Below are 16040 nucleotides of genomic sequence, written 5' to 3'. Positions count from 1 at the left end.
TAGCTCCAGCTGGTACCTTGCAAGCACAAGGACTGGAGTTTAGAGCCCCAATACTCATGGTTTCCCGGAGTTGTGGAGGTGGACACAGGCAAATTCATAGTGCTTGCTGGCCAGGCAGTCTACAGGAATTCTAGCTTCCCAGTCCAGTGACAAGAGAACCTATCTCGACAAGAAGGTGGCTTGCTTCTGAGGAATACCACTGAAGGCTGGCACACAGAAAAAGGCCCATAATTTTTACAGACACAAAGTGAAAGATGAAGAAGAGGCAACTTCATAGTTCCTTAATCCAGGTAATGGGCATGGAAGCACCAATTCACTGTGGTGTTCTCTTCAGTCTGACCTTGAATGGATGGAGGCTGGCTGCTAAATACTATTTATCTACAAATACCGTACTTTTGTTTGAACATTTTTTTTTTCTCTTGGAAAAAAAAAAAGTACTTCTAAAACAAAATACCTGTCTCCTACGCAGTATCTAATTATTTCACAACCCGTTTTCTCGACTCTGATCTTTAAATGGTATAAAACAGCAAGTTGTGCAGAGAAACGTATTATTTTGCCTGTGCTATAATTTTGTGTGAAATAAAGTATTTACAAAGATGAAGTCTGAAACTTTAGATTTAACGAGTTTTTAAGATCACATGCATTTTCCACCTAGTTTTATTATGGACTCTTTTTTTTTTTTTCATCTTCCTATTTCACTAAGCACTAAAGAAGCCATGTGGTTCTATAAAAACTACGGGTCAGGTGGATTATAGCAAAAAAAAAAAAAAAAAAATCATCACCAAGAATTTACCTGCTGACACAGCACCGGTAATTGTCAAAATATATTCTTCCTCTCTCATAGGCTATAGGTGACTTGGAATGAGTTGTCCAAACATTCTTAAATTTAGTACTCTCCTGAAAGATACAAAGAATTTCAGTTTAGGAAAGAACTCAGCCCCTTGCTATGGAACCATTTTAGGTGGGTAGTTGAAATCTACAGTTTTAAAGTACATTGTCTCTTCCTTTTTTCTCCTTCTGCCCATAGGTTTTGGTTTAATTGGATGCCCAAGTTTTGAATCGTTTGTTTACAGGAAGGCAAAAGAAGCTTTTAAAAACTACAGCCAGGCGGCGGCGGACCTATGAGTACCTATTTTCTAACATCCTAATTGCGGGGCACTGATGCCCCTCTCCACGTAAGACCCTCAAAGGGGAATCAGAGCGCGTAAAAAAAACTGCAGCCCGGCAGGAGGTTGGACTCCGAGCACCCCGACTTCGGCGGGCGTCACCTGGCACACCAGCGCCCGCAGGATGCCCAGGTTCGTCCTCTGCACCACGCCCGCGTCGCGTGCGTAGAAGCCCAGAGCCCGGCGACTCAGCCTGCAGCACACATTGGCCTTCTGGGTCCGGCCCATGGAGACTCGGGGTCCGCAGAGCCCAGGAGGGGCGCGCCCCTCACTTCCGCGAGGGGTGGCAGCCGCCACCTGCGAGCCTCAAGGGAAGGCTGACGCGGGAGCCCCGCGCTGGGGACTCGGGGCAGAGACCAAGAGGTAGCGACACAGGGATTTGGCGCAAAGGAACAGAACCAACGGCGCCTTCCTGGCCCTTCTTTCTGCTCTCGGGATTAACGCTGCACCTCGCGGCCCTCCGTAGCCACTCCCTCTCCCGGAAATGTAGTCCCCTTGGCCTTTTTCCCATGGCTTTTTTTTAGAACTACAATTCCCGTCAGGCAGAGCAAGGGCTGGCCTGGCCCCTCCCCACCCTCCCGCCCCTAGCCCGCCTCTCCTGACCCTAATAGACTGCGCCGTAGAGCTGCGCAGTGGGTCGGGTAGCCTTCCGGGCTGCACGCGGTAAACCTGGATAGCTTTGGGGGGCGCTGTGCAGCCGCCTGGTGGTGTCGCCTCACCTGTGTGTCCTGCACCCAGGGAGCAGTCCCTTTCTGCCCTGGTCGTGGGACGACTGCCAATCCCTCTTTTGGCCCTGCAAGACTCTGGCCACGTGTCCAGAGGGGCGTTGTGTTCAGTGGGACCCTCCAAAGGTACGCCCTGTGGCTTTCCCTCAGCCGCACATGGGACGTTGTGGATGAGGTTGACATCAACTTTTAGCTGTATAAACACTATGCTTTTGTATGGTAATTAGTGGTGAAAGATGCTGTTTTTCCCACCAAAGTAGGATTGAATTTCTCTTTCCCAAAGGCTCGCCCTTGTGTGGCCAGCGGGGACCTTGACTGGTTTTGTGGTAATTGCAGTGTTTTCTTCCTCCCATTTTTTTCCCCCTTATAGGGAATAAAATATGAAATGTTTGCATTCTTATTGGACTGCCTAAGATAATCCAGGTTGACTTCTCTTAGTAAAAAATAACATTCTCTGTGTACTAGCACAGCCTGCGTGTTCAAAATTATTAACATGCTAAAATTGTCCATAACTGTATACCAAATGCGACCTGTAACCTCATTGTAAACCCCTTTAGTGTGGTGTCTGCATCTCCCACATAGACTTAATAGACTTGGCATGCCACTCAGTGATCTTAAGTGCTTAAAGAAAAAGTCAATAATCACACCAGCTTTCTGATCGACAGAAGTACAATACAGGATGGGTGTGCTGGGTCAGACTTTAACCGTTTCATTTTGTTGTTTTAAAGGGAAAACTTTTTTACCCTGATGCATTTCCTTCCGGGTCTGGCTTTTTTGTTTGTTTGTTTGGTTTGTTGGAGGTTTTTTCCCCTGATATTTCATGACTTGCTTATAGAATACGGTGGAGTGAGTGCTTCGTATATTTTTAGAAAGCTCCACAATAGTTAATTTGGTCATTCATGAATGCAGCTGTCACTGAAAGGCTGGAACCCAGAAAAATATAGCTGGATTTTCTTTGGCTGAAGTGAAATGCAAATCATTGCTGAATTGCGCTCATCATTTCCTTCTTGTCTTTTTTGTTGCAGCTCTTGTCTTTCTGTGTTCTCCCACCATGACTGAGCTTTGGTTTCTGTGCTTGGTTTTCTCATGACTTCTAAGACTATACTCGACTATTACAACAAAAACAATAGCAAGTAGTGGGCATATTGTGTTTGTACCCTCTGCTCATTCACTTTAACATATTAAGTCCCAGCAGGGAGTTACTCAACAGCTGAATGCAGACCACCCCTCAGACATGATGGCCATGCCCCTCACTTGCTGCTCTACTGTAATGGTGCTGTCTTTCTTGGTTTGGACCAAAGTCCCTCCAGTTTCTTCCAGATCTAAATGCTTATCCTCTGGGAACTGTGCGCTTGGGAAGTCTGTTCACCTGCTTCTTCTTCACGTCCCTTCTTACCAGAGTGGTACTAAAAGGCCAGTTGCCTCTCAGTGTTTTTCAGGTTTTTCCACGTGGCATCAAGCTTGGCCCCTAAATCATCACAGTGAGCAGGCTGGGGGACTGCACAACATGCACAGCTTGGGCAGTCCCCATTCTTTCTTACCTAGCTTCTGAATGCTCCCTTCCTGTGGTATTTATCTTACCACTGAGATCCCCAAGGAGAGTCATTAGACTGTCTTTGCCTCTCCCACAACCAAGTACTTTTGATTCTATTTCTGTCCAGTCTTTTCATCTCAGTAGTTTTATGCCTTCCTGTTTTCTATCCCATTATTAATTAGCCTTCTGATTGTTCTTTCTGCCTACATTCAGAGACTCTCGATTCCCAACCTGCTGCAGTTTTTGGAGAGTGATTTCACTAATGCACAAAGCTGTCACATCATTCTTAGTGGCTCCTAGTTACCCACTGCAGAATGTCTCAAACCAGAATCCAACCCAGAGTCTTTCATTGTTAAATGTATGCAAATATAAAACCATATATAAAACCCTATGTAGGTTTTGTGCAACTGTAATAACCAGGCGTTTGTGAACTAAATGAAGCAGAGCTATGTGAGCAGTAAATTCAAGTGCACACTTACTCTTTGTGATCATCCATACTGTCTCACCGAACCTTAGAAATCCAGAAAGCAAGCCCATTTGTCCCATCCTGGTACACTTCTCTGGCCTTGAGACCTACATACATTTTTCTAGTGTTACAGATCACTCAGTGCTCCCAGTCTTTAACCCATGGGGAGACTTTCCTTCCCTTGCTCAGTGTGCCTTGACTTTCTTTGACCTCCACTGAACAACATCATTTACATACAATAAGTGTCCTAGTTACTTTTTTTTCTATTGCTGTAAAGAAACACCCACCAGCTCAGGGATGGCACCACCCACCACAGTGGGCTGGGCCCTCCCCCATCAATCAGTAATTAAGAAAAGGACCTACGAGCCTGCCTGCCTACAGCCTAAGGCTGTGACCCTATAATTCAGTTCCTCGTGTTGTGGTGACCACCAAATATAAAATTATTCTCATTGCTACTTCATAACTTATTTCTCTACTGTTATGAATCATAATGTAAATCTCTGTGTTTTCTGATGGCCTTAGGAGACCCTTGTGAAAGGGTTGTTTGACCCCCAAAGTGGTTTCGACCCGCAGGTTAACAGTTGCTGGTATGGAGGTATTTTTCTCAATTGAGGTTCACGTCTCACTGTTGATTCTAGTTTGTGTCAAGTTGACATAAGACTAGCCAGGACTTGTTAATTAATCTGCCTGCAGCTTGTTGGGTAGTGCACCCATAATTTCAAATGTGGGACCCCAAACCCAAAACAGCAGTCAGATAAAAGGTGGTCATCTAGATGATCTGACCTGGTTTTTTGTTAAAATTCTTTTTTCCTTTTTGAAGATTTTTTTTTTTTAAATAAAAGCAAGCATCCATGCACAGGGATGCTCAATGACAGGCAGTCCTCTTGGGGCTTGTGACAACAGAGTAGGTTTGTTCTACGATGTCCAGAAGGCTGCTGTGGCTCTTGTGTATAGGCGGGAGATACACTCAGAGCAGTAGGCAGGGACCTAGTGAGTCGTGTCCAGCCTTTCAGGCCGAAGGAAGGAGCCTGGATTAGTTCTGTTGAGACAGAAAGCCACAAGAGGCTTTGAGGAGGTGGGTAGCCTGTTCTAGTTTGTTTTAATGACATCCATTTGGCTCTAGTGTGAAGAAAGCACCAATGGGCCCAGCTCCTTAAACTGGATCCTATCCGTTATGGGGTCACATGTCTGAATGTGGGGGCCATGAGAAATTTGGTAATAGTAAAAGGTTTCTGAATGCATAACCAAGAAGAAATTTAAAAATCAAATGTGTGTTGAATCTGACAAGTTTCTAGCAGTGCTTGTATACATTACAGCCTTAGTTGTGAACACACAGTGTGCATACTTTCCACTACACATATTGTTACACCACAGTACACACTTCCTGAAAGGTATTAGCTTAGATGCAAGGCTATTGTATACTATGAGTTGCAGTATTTGTACTGTCTATACAAGCTCTTCTGTTCTTACAGAATCATAATGGTTTAAATATGGAAAATATCTTTGTATTTTCCTACCATCATGCCTCAGCATGTGAGGATCAAATTATTATATTCTTAGGCTACATGGTGTTAGAATTTGATTTGAAATTTGCTGTTTGGGTTGCAGACTTGAGTTTCATAAATAAACTGTGAAATGCGTTTTGGCTTGTGATTAGGGCAGAATTTCCAACAATATCTGAAAAGGTCCTAAACATGCCTCCTTGCAGTTTGTACTAGGTATTTATGCAAAGTGTTATTCTCTGCAGTGATAATTATAAAATCTGTTATCAACTCTGGAAAAAAAAACTTTGAAGATGTTCTACATTTTATCACTAGGCCAAGATTTAATTCTCTCTTATTAATTTATTTGTGTGTGTAGTGTGTGCATGTGTAACTGTGTGTGCATGTGTATATGAGTGTGAGTGTGTTTTCTCTCTGATTACCTTTGAGGCAGGGTCTCTCATTGAACCCTGTATGACAGTCTGTCCATCTCTGCTCTCACTTTGCTGGGTACAGATATGCACAGCCACTCCTTGTATGTTTTTTTTTTGGGGGGGGGTGTTAGGATCCAAACTCAGGTCTTCAAGCTTGCACAGCAGGTTCTTTATACTCATTGAGCCATCTCCCTGGCACTGAGATTCAGTTATTTCTATAAACGTACACAGGCTGTGCTGAACATGACTTTAATTCTAGTATTCCTTGAGAGGCAGATCTCTGTGAGTTCCAGGCTAGCCAGGACTACACAGTGAGATATAGTCTCAAAAACAAACAAATATAAGCATATCTATATCATTAGTATGAAATTTTGCTTTTATCTTTAATAAAATTAATTTTTATTAATTTAAAAGAAGTCTTACTGTATATGGTTCAGACTGGCCTCAAATTTACTGTGTAATTCAGTCTGGTCACCCTGAGGTCCCGACTGTCCTGCCTCAGCTTCCTGAATGCTGAGACTGTAGCTGTACATTACCATGCCTAGCTACAGGTGTACTTCAAAAGCACAGGTAAGAGGACTTCTTGTGGCAAATATTAAAAAACAACTGGCAAGCTTCCTGTGCTACGCCAGCAACTCTCCGCCCTGGCACGGTCCCCCCAGCTCTCCTGTGGACCGAAGCTCCTGAATCCCCTTCGCTCCTGGCCAGCCCCACGAAAAGACCACACCCCACAGTCAGCCACCACAACACCCATTTACCCGGTAGAAACAAAATTCTAGAAGCTTATAATTAACAAGTTAGATTTATGTATCAATAAATTCTCAATTCACAAGATGCCATTACAATAATTTCAGAGCCAATTAATAATGATAAAAGCTTCCCACCTAGATTAGACAAATTATCCCAAATGTTCTATCCTTTACGATATCATAACTACCTGTGGCTATTAAAGCCACGCTGGATCTGGCTCTTCTTCCTGTCCACCAGTCTTCATCTTGGCTCTTCTCCTTTCTCCTGAGACTCTGTCTCTGCAACTCTTAGCTCCGCCTCTCTTTTCCCTGTCGAATCACAGACCTTCTGCTGCACTAATATTTTAATGTCATTGAACAGGGAAAATCCTGTCACAGCTTCTAATATAATGGATATTAGGGATGGGAAGAGAAATCAGTAAGGCTGTGGATGTGACTCAGTAGGGAGTGTGCTTGCTCTGATATGGCCCTGAGGTGGTTTGTTACTGTACAGAAAAGCAGCTTTTAACTTAAATTGGGTAAAAGTTATTTAGAACTTTTCTGTGGTGTTAGAACTTTGTGCTTCTTGTTTAAGAAGCCCTTAACTTGATGTCACAAATTTCCCCCCTGTAAAAAACTTTAAGCCACGTGGTAATACATGCCTTTGATCCCAGAACTTAGGAGGCAGAGATAGATGGAGCTATGTGAGTTTGAAGCCAGCTTGGTCTACAGAGCAAGTTCCAGGATTGCCAGGACTATACAGAGAAACCCTGTCTTGACTCCCCTCCCCCTCCAAAACACAACAACAACAACAACAACAAAAACCTTTGAAAATGTGTCTTTTCCATTTAAGTCTTTTTTTCTTCTGTTTGTTTGTTTGTTTGTTTGTTTCTAGACAGGGCTTCTCTGTGTAGTCCTGGCTGTCCTGGAACTCACTTTGTAGACCAGACTGGCCACAAACTCAGAAATCCACCTGTCTCTGCCACCCAAGTGCTGGGATTAAAGGTGTGCACCACCACTGCCTGGCCATTTAAGTCTTTAATTAAATATGGGAATGATGTAAGTTAGTGATCTATTTTATTATTTTTCATATACAAGTAGTCACTTGTCTCAGAAACATTTATTATTGAGTAGTCTTCATTTTTGTGTTGATCTGTGTAGATCATCAGTGTTAGCTCTATTATCAAAATACACATATGGTAACTTTATCTGCCTTCTGATGCTATAACAAAACACCTGAGGCTGGGCACTTAATAAGGAAGTTTATCTAATTCCTACATCTGGAAGCTGGGCATCCAAGATCCTTCGACTAAATTTGTGTGACTTCTTGGGGAAGCCACCTTGGCTGCGTCACAACATGGTTGATGGCATCGTGGTGGGAACATGGGTGAGAAGGAGAGATTGTATGGTAACAGGAAGCTAGAGAGATTTAGGGGTCACCCTTGCTCATTTGCTAAGAACCAGGAACTGAGTGAGTTCTGGTGAAAACTATATTAGTCCTTCCCAGGAACAGTGCCTCCAGCGGTCCGCTCACCTTCCACTAACCCTGTTCTTAAAGATTCTAATGCCTTTCAACACTTCACACCAGGGATCAAGCTTCCTGTGCTTGGGAGGACACACCTGAACCATGTTTAAGCCACAGCCCGAGGTCTCTCTGTTCTGTTCTATTTTCTCTCTCTGAGCTAATAGCTGGCTAATTACAACAGTCAGTTTTGTAACAGAGCTTGACAGCTGTGGGGCAGGGCTTATAACTCAGAAATGTCTTTTCTTCTTCTTCTTTGCTATTTGTACTTTTCATTCTAAAACCACTTACTTAAGTTCCACAGAAAACCTCACTAGAATTTAAAAAGTAGGTTGCTTCTTATTTTATGTGTATGAACGTTTTGTCTGCATATATGTCTGTGCACTTCATGCTTGCTTGGTGCCCACTGAGGTAAGAAGAGGGCATTGGATCCCCTAGGGCTGGAATTACAGACAGTAGTGAGCGGTTCTATCACTTATAGAAACTGAATCCAGGTCCTCTGTAAGAGCAGCAAGTACTCTGAGCCATCTCTCCAGCTCCCTCATTGGGATTCTGACTGGGATGATATGTCAAACTAAAGAGGATAAATAGCCAAACCTTTTCAGATTATTCCGTAAACAGTCTTTCCTCATTTCTTTAGATCTTCTTTAGTTTCTTTGCAGTTTGATAATTTTTCCTTCAAGGACTTAAATATTTTTCATCTTAATATCATATTTTTAATAAATGTTATAAATATGTATATTTGTTTTGCTTTCTTGTAACAGGAACTCATTATGAAGTTCCTGGGCCTCAAACTTAGCCTTCCAGCCATGTGGGTATTACAGGCATGAACTGCCATGCCTGGCTAAAAAGTATGGTCCTTAATTTGATCAATTTTGTTTTATTATGTAATGTATTTAGTGTGTGTGTGTGTGTGTGTGTGTGTGTGTACTTGCCATTGTGTATGTTCGGAGGCAAAAGACAAGTTTACAGGGTGTGTTCTCTCCTCCCACTATGTGGGTTCCAAGGATTAAATTCTGATCATCAGGCTTGGTAGCAAATGCCTTTACCTGCTGAGCCATTTTGCTGGCCCAATTGGATTTTTTTTTTTAATATTACACGTGTTTTGAGTAGATAAACATGCATACGTCTTCTCTAACCTTGTCAGACTTCCTCTTTAATTGTAATAATGGTTGCTTGTGAATGTCCGAAGTTATTTCCAATGTTGATTTCTCTCAGGAAATTGTGACAGTTTTGTTAATTCTCTGCCCTTTGTCTTTCATCTTTATTTCCCCTTTTACTGTCCTGACCCAAATTTGCAGATGAGTTTCTACTCTGGTAACAATACTGATAATTTAGTATTTATAAAGAGGGTAGCTACAACTGAGGATAACGTTTCATTTTCTCTGCCAGTTAAGTTAAAAGACAGGAAAAATCTCAAGTGCAACAGGTAGCAGCCGAGAAATCTCAAAACACACAAACAGGGTGGGTCAGAATCGGCAGATGAAGAAAGGCTTGTATTGGGGGTGAGGAAACATATTCATGTAGTGGACACAGAGAAAAGGACCCTCTGCCTCCCAGGAGAAGACCTCAGAGAGCTGAGATGTCTAGTCTCTTCTCAGGGACTGCAGTTTAAAATCTCTGAAGGGTCTTCCTCCCTGACTTAGAGTTGGTCAGTTTGAAGAACACAGGACCGCTGATTGGCTTTCAACCATTGTGTAAACGTGTCCTGATCCGCCAAGCTCTCCATGTCTGCCTGCTGGAGCATCTGTGTACCGCCTCGTCCTTTAACATTGCGGGTCGTCTTTTATCAGGTTAATAAAATTCTCTCTTGTTTCATATTGGCTACATGTTTTGTTTATCTGATCAACTAGACATTGAATTTTATCAGTGATTTCTGTGTATATGCTGCTGTGATCTATGACTTTTTCCTCCTCTATTTTGATAATGTGGTAAAGTTAGAGTTAAATGAGTTCATTTAGATAAATATGGTGACATATTTTGTTTTTGTGCATTGTGGGCTTCGGGTTCCTGCTGGCTCCAGTGCTCAATCAGCTCTGAAATTTTGGTTTCTGAAAATTTCTTTCTGGCTTGCTGGCTCAGTGATGTATGTTGTTAACATAATATATATTTTTTGCTTGTTTACACAGCACTTGGGAGGGGGTGTGCTGCATAGCAGAAAAGCTTCTGAGGTATCGAGTTCACCAAATTTCCAGAACTAGATTCCATTTCGTCATTTTTTAACTGTTAAAGCTTTAGTCAACGAAGAATAGAATCTAAATGACCCTTCAAGCCCCTTCAACACTGCACAAGCATTCCCACTTGAATGGCTGCAAAGGATTGTGTAGCGGGAAGAGCCTCATAGCAGGAGTGTAAGACATGTTGCTGGGACAGCAGCTCACTTACTGAGATCTTGACTGAGTCATCTGCTGATGGATACTTTAGGACTGAAGTAAGATCACATATGCTCACAGATACAAGCATCATGTAAGGGCAAAGGATGAGATGCAAATATGATACACAGTGCATTCTGTTAGAGAAAGTACATCAGGAACAGAGAGGGTTTAGTAATGTACACTGGGGACTGTTCTTTTTAGGGTGATAAACTATTTTATCTAAAACTATAATGATGTTATATTTTCAGAAAGTGGGATCCTTACATTCCAGAGAGAGGAGGGGAGGGGAAGAAGGGAGAGTAGGGGAGGGAAAGGGGAAGAAGAAGAGGTAGCATGGACTAGGATCAAACCCAATCTCTTGTATATACTACATACTCTGTCACTGAGCTATGCCTCCAGCCCTGGGTCGAAGCTTAAGGTATATATAAGCTAGGAAGAGTAAGGACAGAATGCAGGCCATGAGGAAAGAATTTAACTATTTATACACATGCAATGTGGGCTGGGAACATGTAGCTTAAAGACAGAACACTTGCCTAGCAGGTACAAAGCCTTGAGCTCCATCCCCAGCGCTATACACCACTGCCTGGCCACAGAACAGCAGCAAAGTCCAGAAAAACAGAAGCATACACTGGCTCTCCTGCAAGGGGCCAGGAGAAGAGCACTGGTGTGAGCAGCTTTGTAAGACTGGAGGTATTGTCATGGTTGCTGGGGAGACACAGATGGTACTGCCGTAAATCTGCCGCAAATTCCCTTACCCTTAGGGACCTCCACTCAGATACAGCAGAATCCTCGACTATACTGAGAGAGCAGCTGGAGTTAGGCAAAGTTCAAATTTCATTAAGATAAGAGAGCGTGCACACTTTAAATTTAAATGTAGACATTAGAAAGATGCGTACATATTGGTGTCTCTAATGGCTATGTATGTGATTCTATGGGTTTCTAAATTGTTCAAGGGGTATAATTTATAACAGTTTGAAGATTAATTAGGTAAAGCTTAAAATTTAAGTAGAGTTTAAATAAGTGAAAATGGGTTAGGTGTTGGGAGGCAGAGGCTGGGAGGCAGATCTTTGTGAATTCAAGGCTTGCCTTATCTACATAATGAGCTCCAGGCCAACCAGGGCTACATAGTGAGACCCTGTCTCAAAAGACACACACACACACACACACACACACACACACACACACACACCAACCAGGGCTACATAGTGAGACCCTGTCTCAAAAGACACACACACACACACACCCCTACCTTAAATATATTTCTTATATTTAAAGAATTTCCTTTTATAAATGAAATTGTAAGATGTTTTAGGGGTTTATGACTGAGATAGGTGCTAATAATTTTTTTGGGTTTTTTTTTGGTGGTGTGTCGCGTCCCTGTACGGGCCACCATTTGTCTCGTCCCCTCTCGACCCGCAAGGAAGACGCAACCACCAGTTCTTCTTACAGCAGTTTATTCAGGAACCTTGAACAATCTTCATCATCTCCCTCTTCATTTCCCCCAAGCCCCAGGGCTACAAGCCCTTTTATACTCTTATCCACTCCAGCATACATCACTGTATCACGGCAGGCCACGACACTTCAGCCAACCAGAAGAGCGGGAACATATCACCACCAAATATGAACCTGTTTACCACAAGCTCCATAGCCAACAGGTGCCATCTTTTAAGGTGCAGCCAGGGGAGGGGAGGTGTAGTCCAGGGGAGGGGCCGTGGCTTCCTACAGTGGTGGTGGGTTTTTGGTTTTTGTTTTTTGTTTTTTGTGTGTGTGTAGCCAGGATTTCACTTTGTAGCCCTGGCTGTCTTGGAACTCACTGTGTTGACCAGGCTGATCTCAAACTCAGAAATCCGCCTGCCTTTGCCTCCCCGAGTGCTGGGATTAAAGGCGTGTGCTACCACCACCCAGCAGTACTAATACTGCTAAAGTCAAGGTTATATTTGGCCCTAAGTAAGTAGTTTGTTGATTTTAACATCCTTGTTTGACCAATTTTTTGAAAAGGCAATGTTGAGTCGGTAGGAACCTGATTCCCAGCCAATAGAAAAGGCAAGCTAACTTCAGGGGGAGGGCCTTCCTTCCCATCTGACATCCCCCTGTTTCTTTCCGAGTCTTTCTAGACTGCCTCTGTTCGAGGTGACAACAGAAGCCGTTCTTCCATGGACATTGGAACTGAACAATTAGTGATTAGGTGGAGATGATGAGAACAGAGTTTCTTATGATCAGAGTGGAAAGATTTAGGGGAGAAAATAGGGGAGCTAGCTCGGTGTCTCTAGTCATTAGGGTCAGGGACGCTGCTGCTGTTAGAAGTGAAGAGAGAGAGAACGGTAGGATTCAACATTGTTATGTTAGAAAAGAGTGGTAGCTTCATGGAAGGAAGCTGACCTGAGTTACCCTTCAGAATGAGAAACAGACCAGGGCCAAGACAGCCAAGACCAGGCCTTGAAATAGGAGAGCATTAGAAGAAGAAAGAGCCACGTGTATAGCCAAATGGAAGACCTAAGAGACAGGCCCTTCAGCTCTGGACACAAGAGGGACTTTCTGACACTTGTAGGCTTTTTCTGGAGGGGGATGGGAAAGAGGGCAATAAGTTCCACACCACATGATGCAGCCTGGCCCAGCCTATGTGAGAGGAGTCACAAGGCAGGAAGGCACAGATAAAAATGAAGCCATGATTCAAAATTGCTTTGGTCTTGGGCAGCAAGGTGTGTGTGTGGGGGGGGGGGGATTTGGCTTGATTTTTCAAAACCTGCAGTCAGTGCTTTTTCCTGAGAGACTGAAGGGAGCATGGCCTGACCTTTGAGGCAGCAGCTCTCCCTCGAGCAGGTTCAACTTCTGGTTTGATGTAGATGTAGATGTGTATATATGTAAACACTTACAAACATAGATGGGAATCTGATTGCTTGCTTGCTTATATATATGTATTTGCTTGCTTTGCCAACCAAGAGGGTACAGAAGCAAAGACATAGTAGCAAAGAGCATAGTCACCCAGTACCCAGACTCTAATAAAAGGAACAAAGGTTCTTTGGAGAAATGGCTGGTTGTAGTGTTGGATCAAGAATAAGCATGATGAGCTTGAAGCATCCTGCAATATCAGGAAGTATAAAGTGCTAAAAACAGAAGCATAACGATGGAGGTATATCAAAGGGTGTGTGTGTGTGTGTGTGTGTGTGTACACGTATGTGCGTGCTTATGAAAGGCAGATGTTGACTTTGGATGTTCTTCTCTATTTTAGTTAGGATTTGTATTGCTGTGATAAAACTCCATGACCAGGAGGAACTTAGAGAGGAAAGGGTTTATTTATTTCAGCTTAAAACTTTCTGGTCACAGTCTATTGCAGATAGAAGTCAGGTCAGGATCTGAAGGGAGGAACCTGAAGCAGAGGCCACGGAGAAGTGCTGCTTCCTGGCTTGCTCAGCCTGCTTTCTTCAAGTACCCAGGACCACCAGCCCAAGGAGAGCAGCATCCATAGTGAACTGGGATCAATCTATCAGTCCAAGAAATGTTCCACAGGCCAGACTAGCGGGGGCGTTTTCTCGCTTGAGGGTCCCTCTTCCCAAAGGACGAGCTTGCGTGTCATGGATCGTAAACTAGCCAGTATATCCTCTATCACGCTCTCTGTTTTGAAACAGGGTCTCTCTCTTGCTGTTCTGGCTACGCTGGCTGGCCAGCGTGTCCCCGGGGTCCACAAGTCTCTGTCCTCCGAGCTCTGGGCCGACAGACTTGCACCTGCGTACCCACATTTCACGTAGGGGCTAGAGATCGAAGCTCAGGTCCTCATGCGTACACGGAAGTACTGAACCACTGACACATCGCCTCAGCCCCAGCTCCCACTTGCTTTTGGTTTTTAAATTCCTATGTTTCATTTGAAGGGAATAACCCAGTATCCTAGTGTGGCTTTTCCCCTATCCCTTTTCTGGTCTGTCTTTTAAAAATGTTTTTTAAATAGCATAATTATTAGACATAATAATGAGTTTCATTGAGCCATTTTCATACACCAGATGATGTACTTTAATCATCATATTCACCCCCATCACTCCCTCCCATGGCTGCTAATCCTTCTTCTCTTCCCAACCACAAATCCCTCCCCCGCTTCAGTGGTTTTTGTTTTAACCCAGAAAGTTTTATTAGTGGTGCGACAAGAGTGTGGGTGCCTCACCACTGAAGAAAATGTCTTTCTCCCCACCGATCATGAGCTGTGTACACTCAAGGAAGAGTATGGGGTCCTGTGAGCCCCTCCCCCTCCCATGACACAGCCTTGACCAGGCCAATGTTGTGCACATTTTCTGCAGATAATCCCAGCTACTGTGAGTTCAAAGCTACAGTTGCCATGTTGTGCCTATGTTCAGCATACCACACCGCTCCCAGTCACTTCAGGCTCTTACAATCTGTCCATTCCTTACTCTGCAGTTTTCCTGAGCCTTAACGGTGGCGGTGGAGTGCGAGTCAACTCTCCTACTTAAAAATTATATTGATTATTAAAATGGAAGTGATGTGGCGGTCAGAAATCAACTTGGTGGAGTTGGGTCTCCTTTTTTTACCTTTGTGTGTGATCCAGGGATCAAATCGAGGTCACCAGGCATACACAGCAAGCGCCTTTCCCTGCCGAACCATGTCACCAGCCCTGGATGTCCCACTATGACAGGACATTCAGCAGTCATTTATTCTCAGCACGTTGACCCGTTAAGGGCCTGAGCTGCCCTCTGACTGTGCAAAAAAGAAACTTCTCTGACCGAAGCTGACACCAGCATTAATGCGAGTGCAGTCCAAAGTGGTTTCTTTTAAAGAACAGTACAAGGGGGGAGTGGAGGGGGAGTGACACCACAGTAAAGGAACTCATCAAGAACTGACTGCTTCAGCCGGCAGTCAAGGTTAGCAGCTGTGACAGCCACATTGAGGGCAGGGCCTCTGGTGGGATGTGTTCCTGTACCTAGCATGTGTCAAGGCCTGGGTTTACTCCCCAGCCCCAAACAGACCCAAGCAAACCTCATACCCTTACTGTAGTCCTAAGAAAAATGGGATAAATGTCCACCAAAGACATTCTGCAAAATACCCACTCCTCAAAGCACAGGGTCCTCGAAATACAAAGTCTCACTTTTAGAAACAGACCCGGAAGACATGGCAGCCAGTTGTAATGTGGCAGCCCAGCTGGGATTCTGGGAGAGAAAAAGGACCTTGGGGGAAAAGGAAGGAAACGGGGCTGAAGTATGAAGAAGTTTGTAATAATGTATTCTACTGTTGTCTGTGGTAACAAATCCACCAGGCTGATTCAGGAGCTGAACAGAGGAAGCTCTGGCATGTGGGCAGGAACTCTGTATATCTGTAGAGCAGTTCTAGACTGTTATTATAACTTGTGGAGCAGTTATTTAAAGTTTTAAAAAGTTATTTAGAGGTCTAACTGAGATGGTAGCAGGATGAAAGGACTTAGAGCAGTGTGTGGTAATATATACGGATTCTGTTTACCATCACCACCTTGTTCTTTAGCTTAGGGCATCTTTGTGGTTACCGCTGAATCTCACTGCCTTGCTCTTCTGCATATTGGTTTTGGGGTTGGCATGTCAACCGAGCTGTATTCCCGATGCTGTCTTCTTCTTCTTCTTTTTTTTTTTTTTTTT

At 43.8% G+C, this 16040-nt stretch overlaps 2 protein-coding genes across 3 annotated transcripts in view; one reads left to right on the top strand and one right to left on the bottom strand.

Annotated features, from left to right (window-relative positions):
- The window catches only part of Dcaf17 (DDB1 and CUL4 associated factor 17), a 32459-nt gene extending 30814 nt beyond the window's left edge, over positions 1 to 1645 (bottom strand). Inside the window, exons 1-2 of one of the 2 annotated variants that reach the window (XM_021192976.2) lie at positions 1269 to 1645; positions 794 to 897 (exon numbers count right to left, since the gene is read on the bottom strand). In XM_021192976.2, the coding sequence (XP_021048635.1) occupies positions 794 to 897; positions 1269 to 1394 (230 nt within the window). In that variant the 5' untranslated portion in view covers positions 1395 to 1645. The remainder of the gene's footprint in view (positions 1 to 793; positions 898 to 1268) is intronic. The other variant, XM_029536850.1, reaches the window with a different exon arrangement.
- A 218-nt stretch (positions 1646 to 1863) lies between these two features.
- The window catches only part of Mettl8 (methyltransferase like 8), a 91503-nt gene continuing 77326 nt past the window's right edge, over positions 1864 to 16040 (top strand). Inside the window, 1 exon segment of the mRNA XM_021194510.2 lies at positions 1864 to 2017. The gene's annotated coding sequence lies outside the window, so the exon portion shown is untranslated.

This window comes from Mus pahari, chromosome 3 (genome assembly GCF_900095145.1).
Source record: "Mus pahari chromosome 3, PAHARI_EIJ_v1.1, whole genome shotgun sequence".
Classification (NCBI taxonomy): domain Eukaryota; kingdom Metazoa; phylum Chordata; class Mammalia; order Rodentia; family Muridae; genus Mus; species Mus pahari.
Note: the sequence above shows the minus strand (reverse complement) of the source record. Positions and strands in the feature narration are given on the sequence as shown.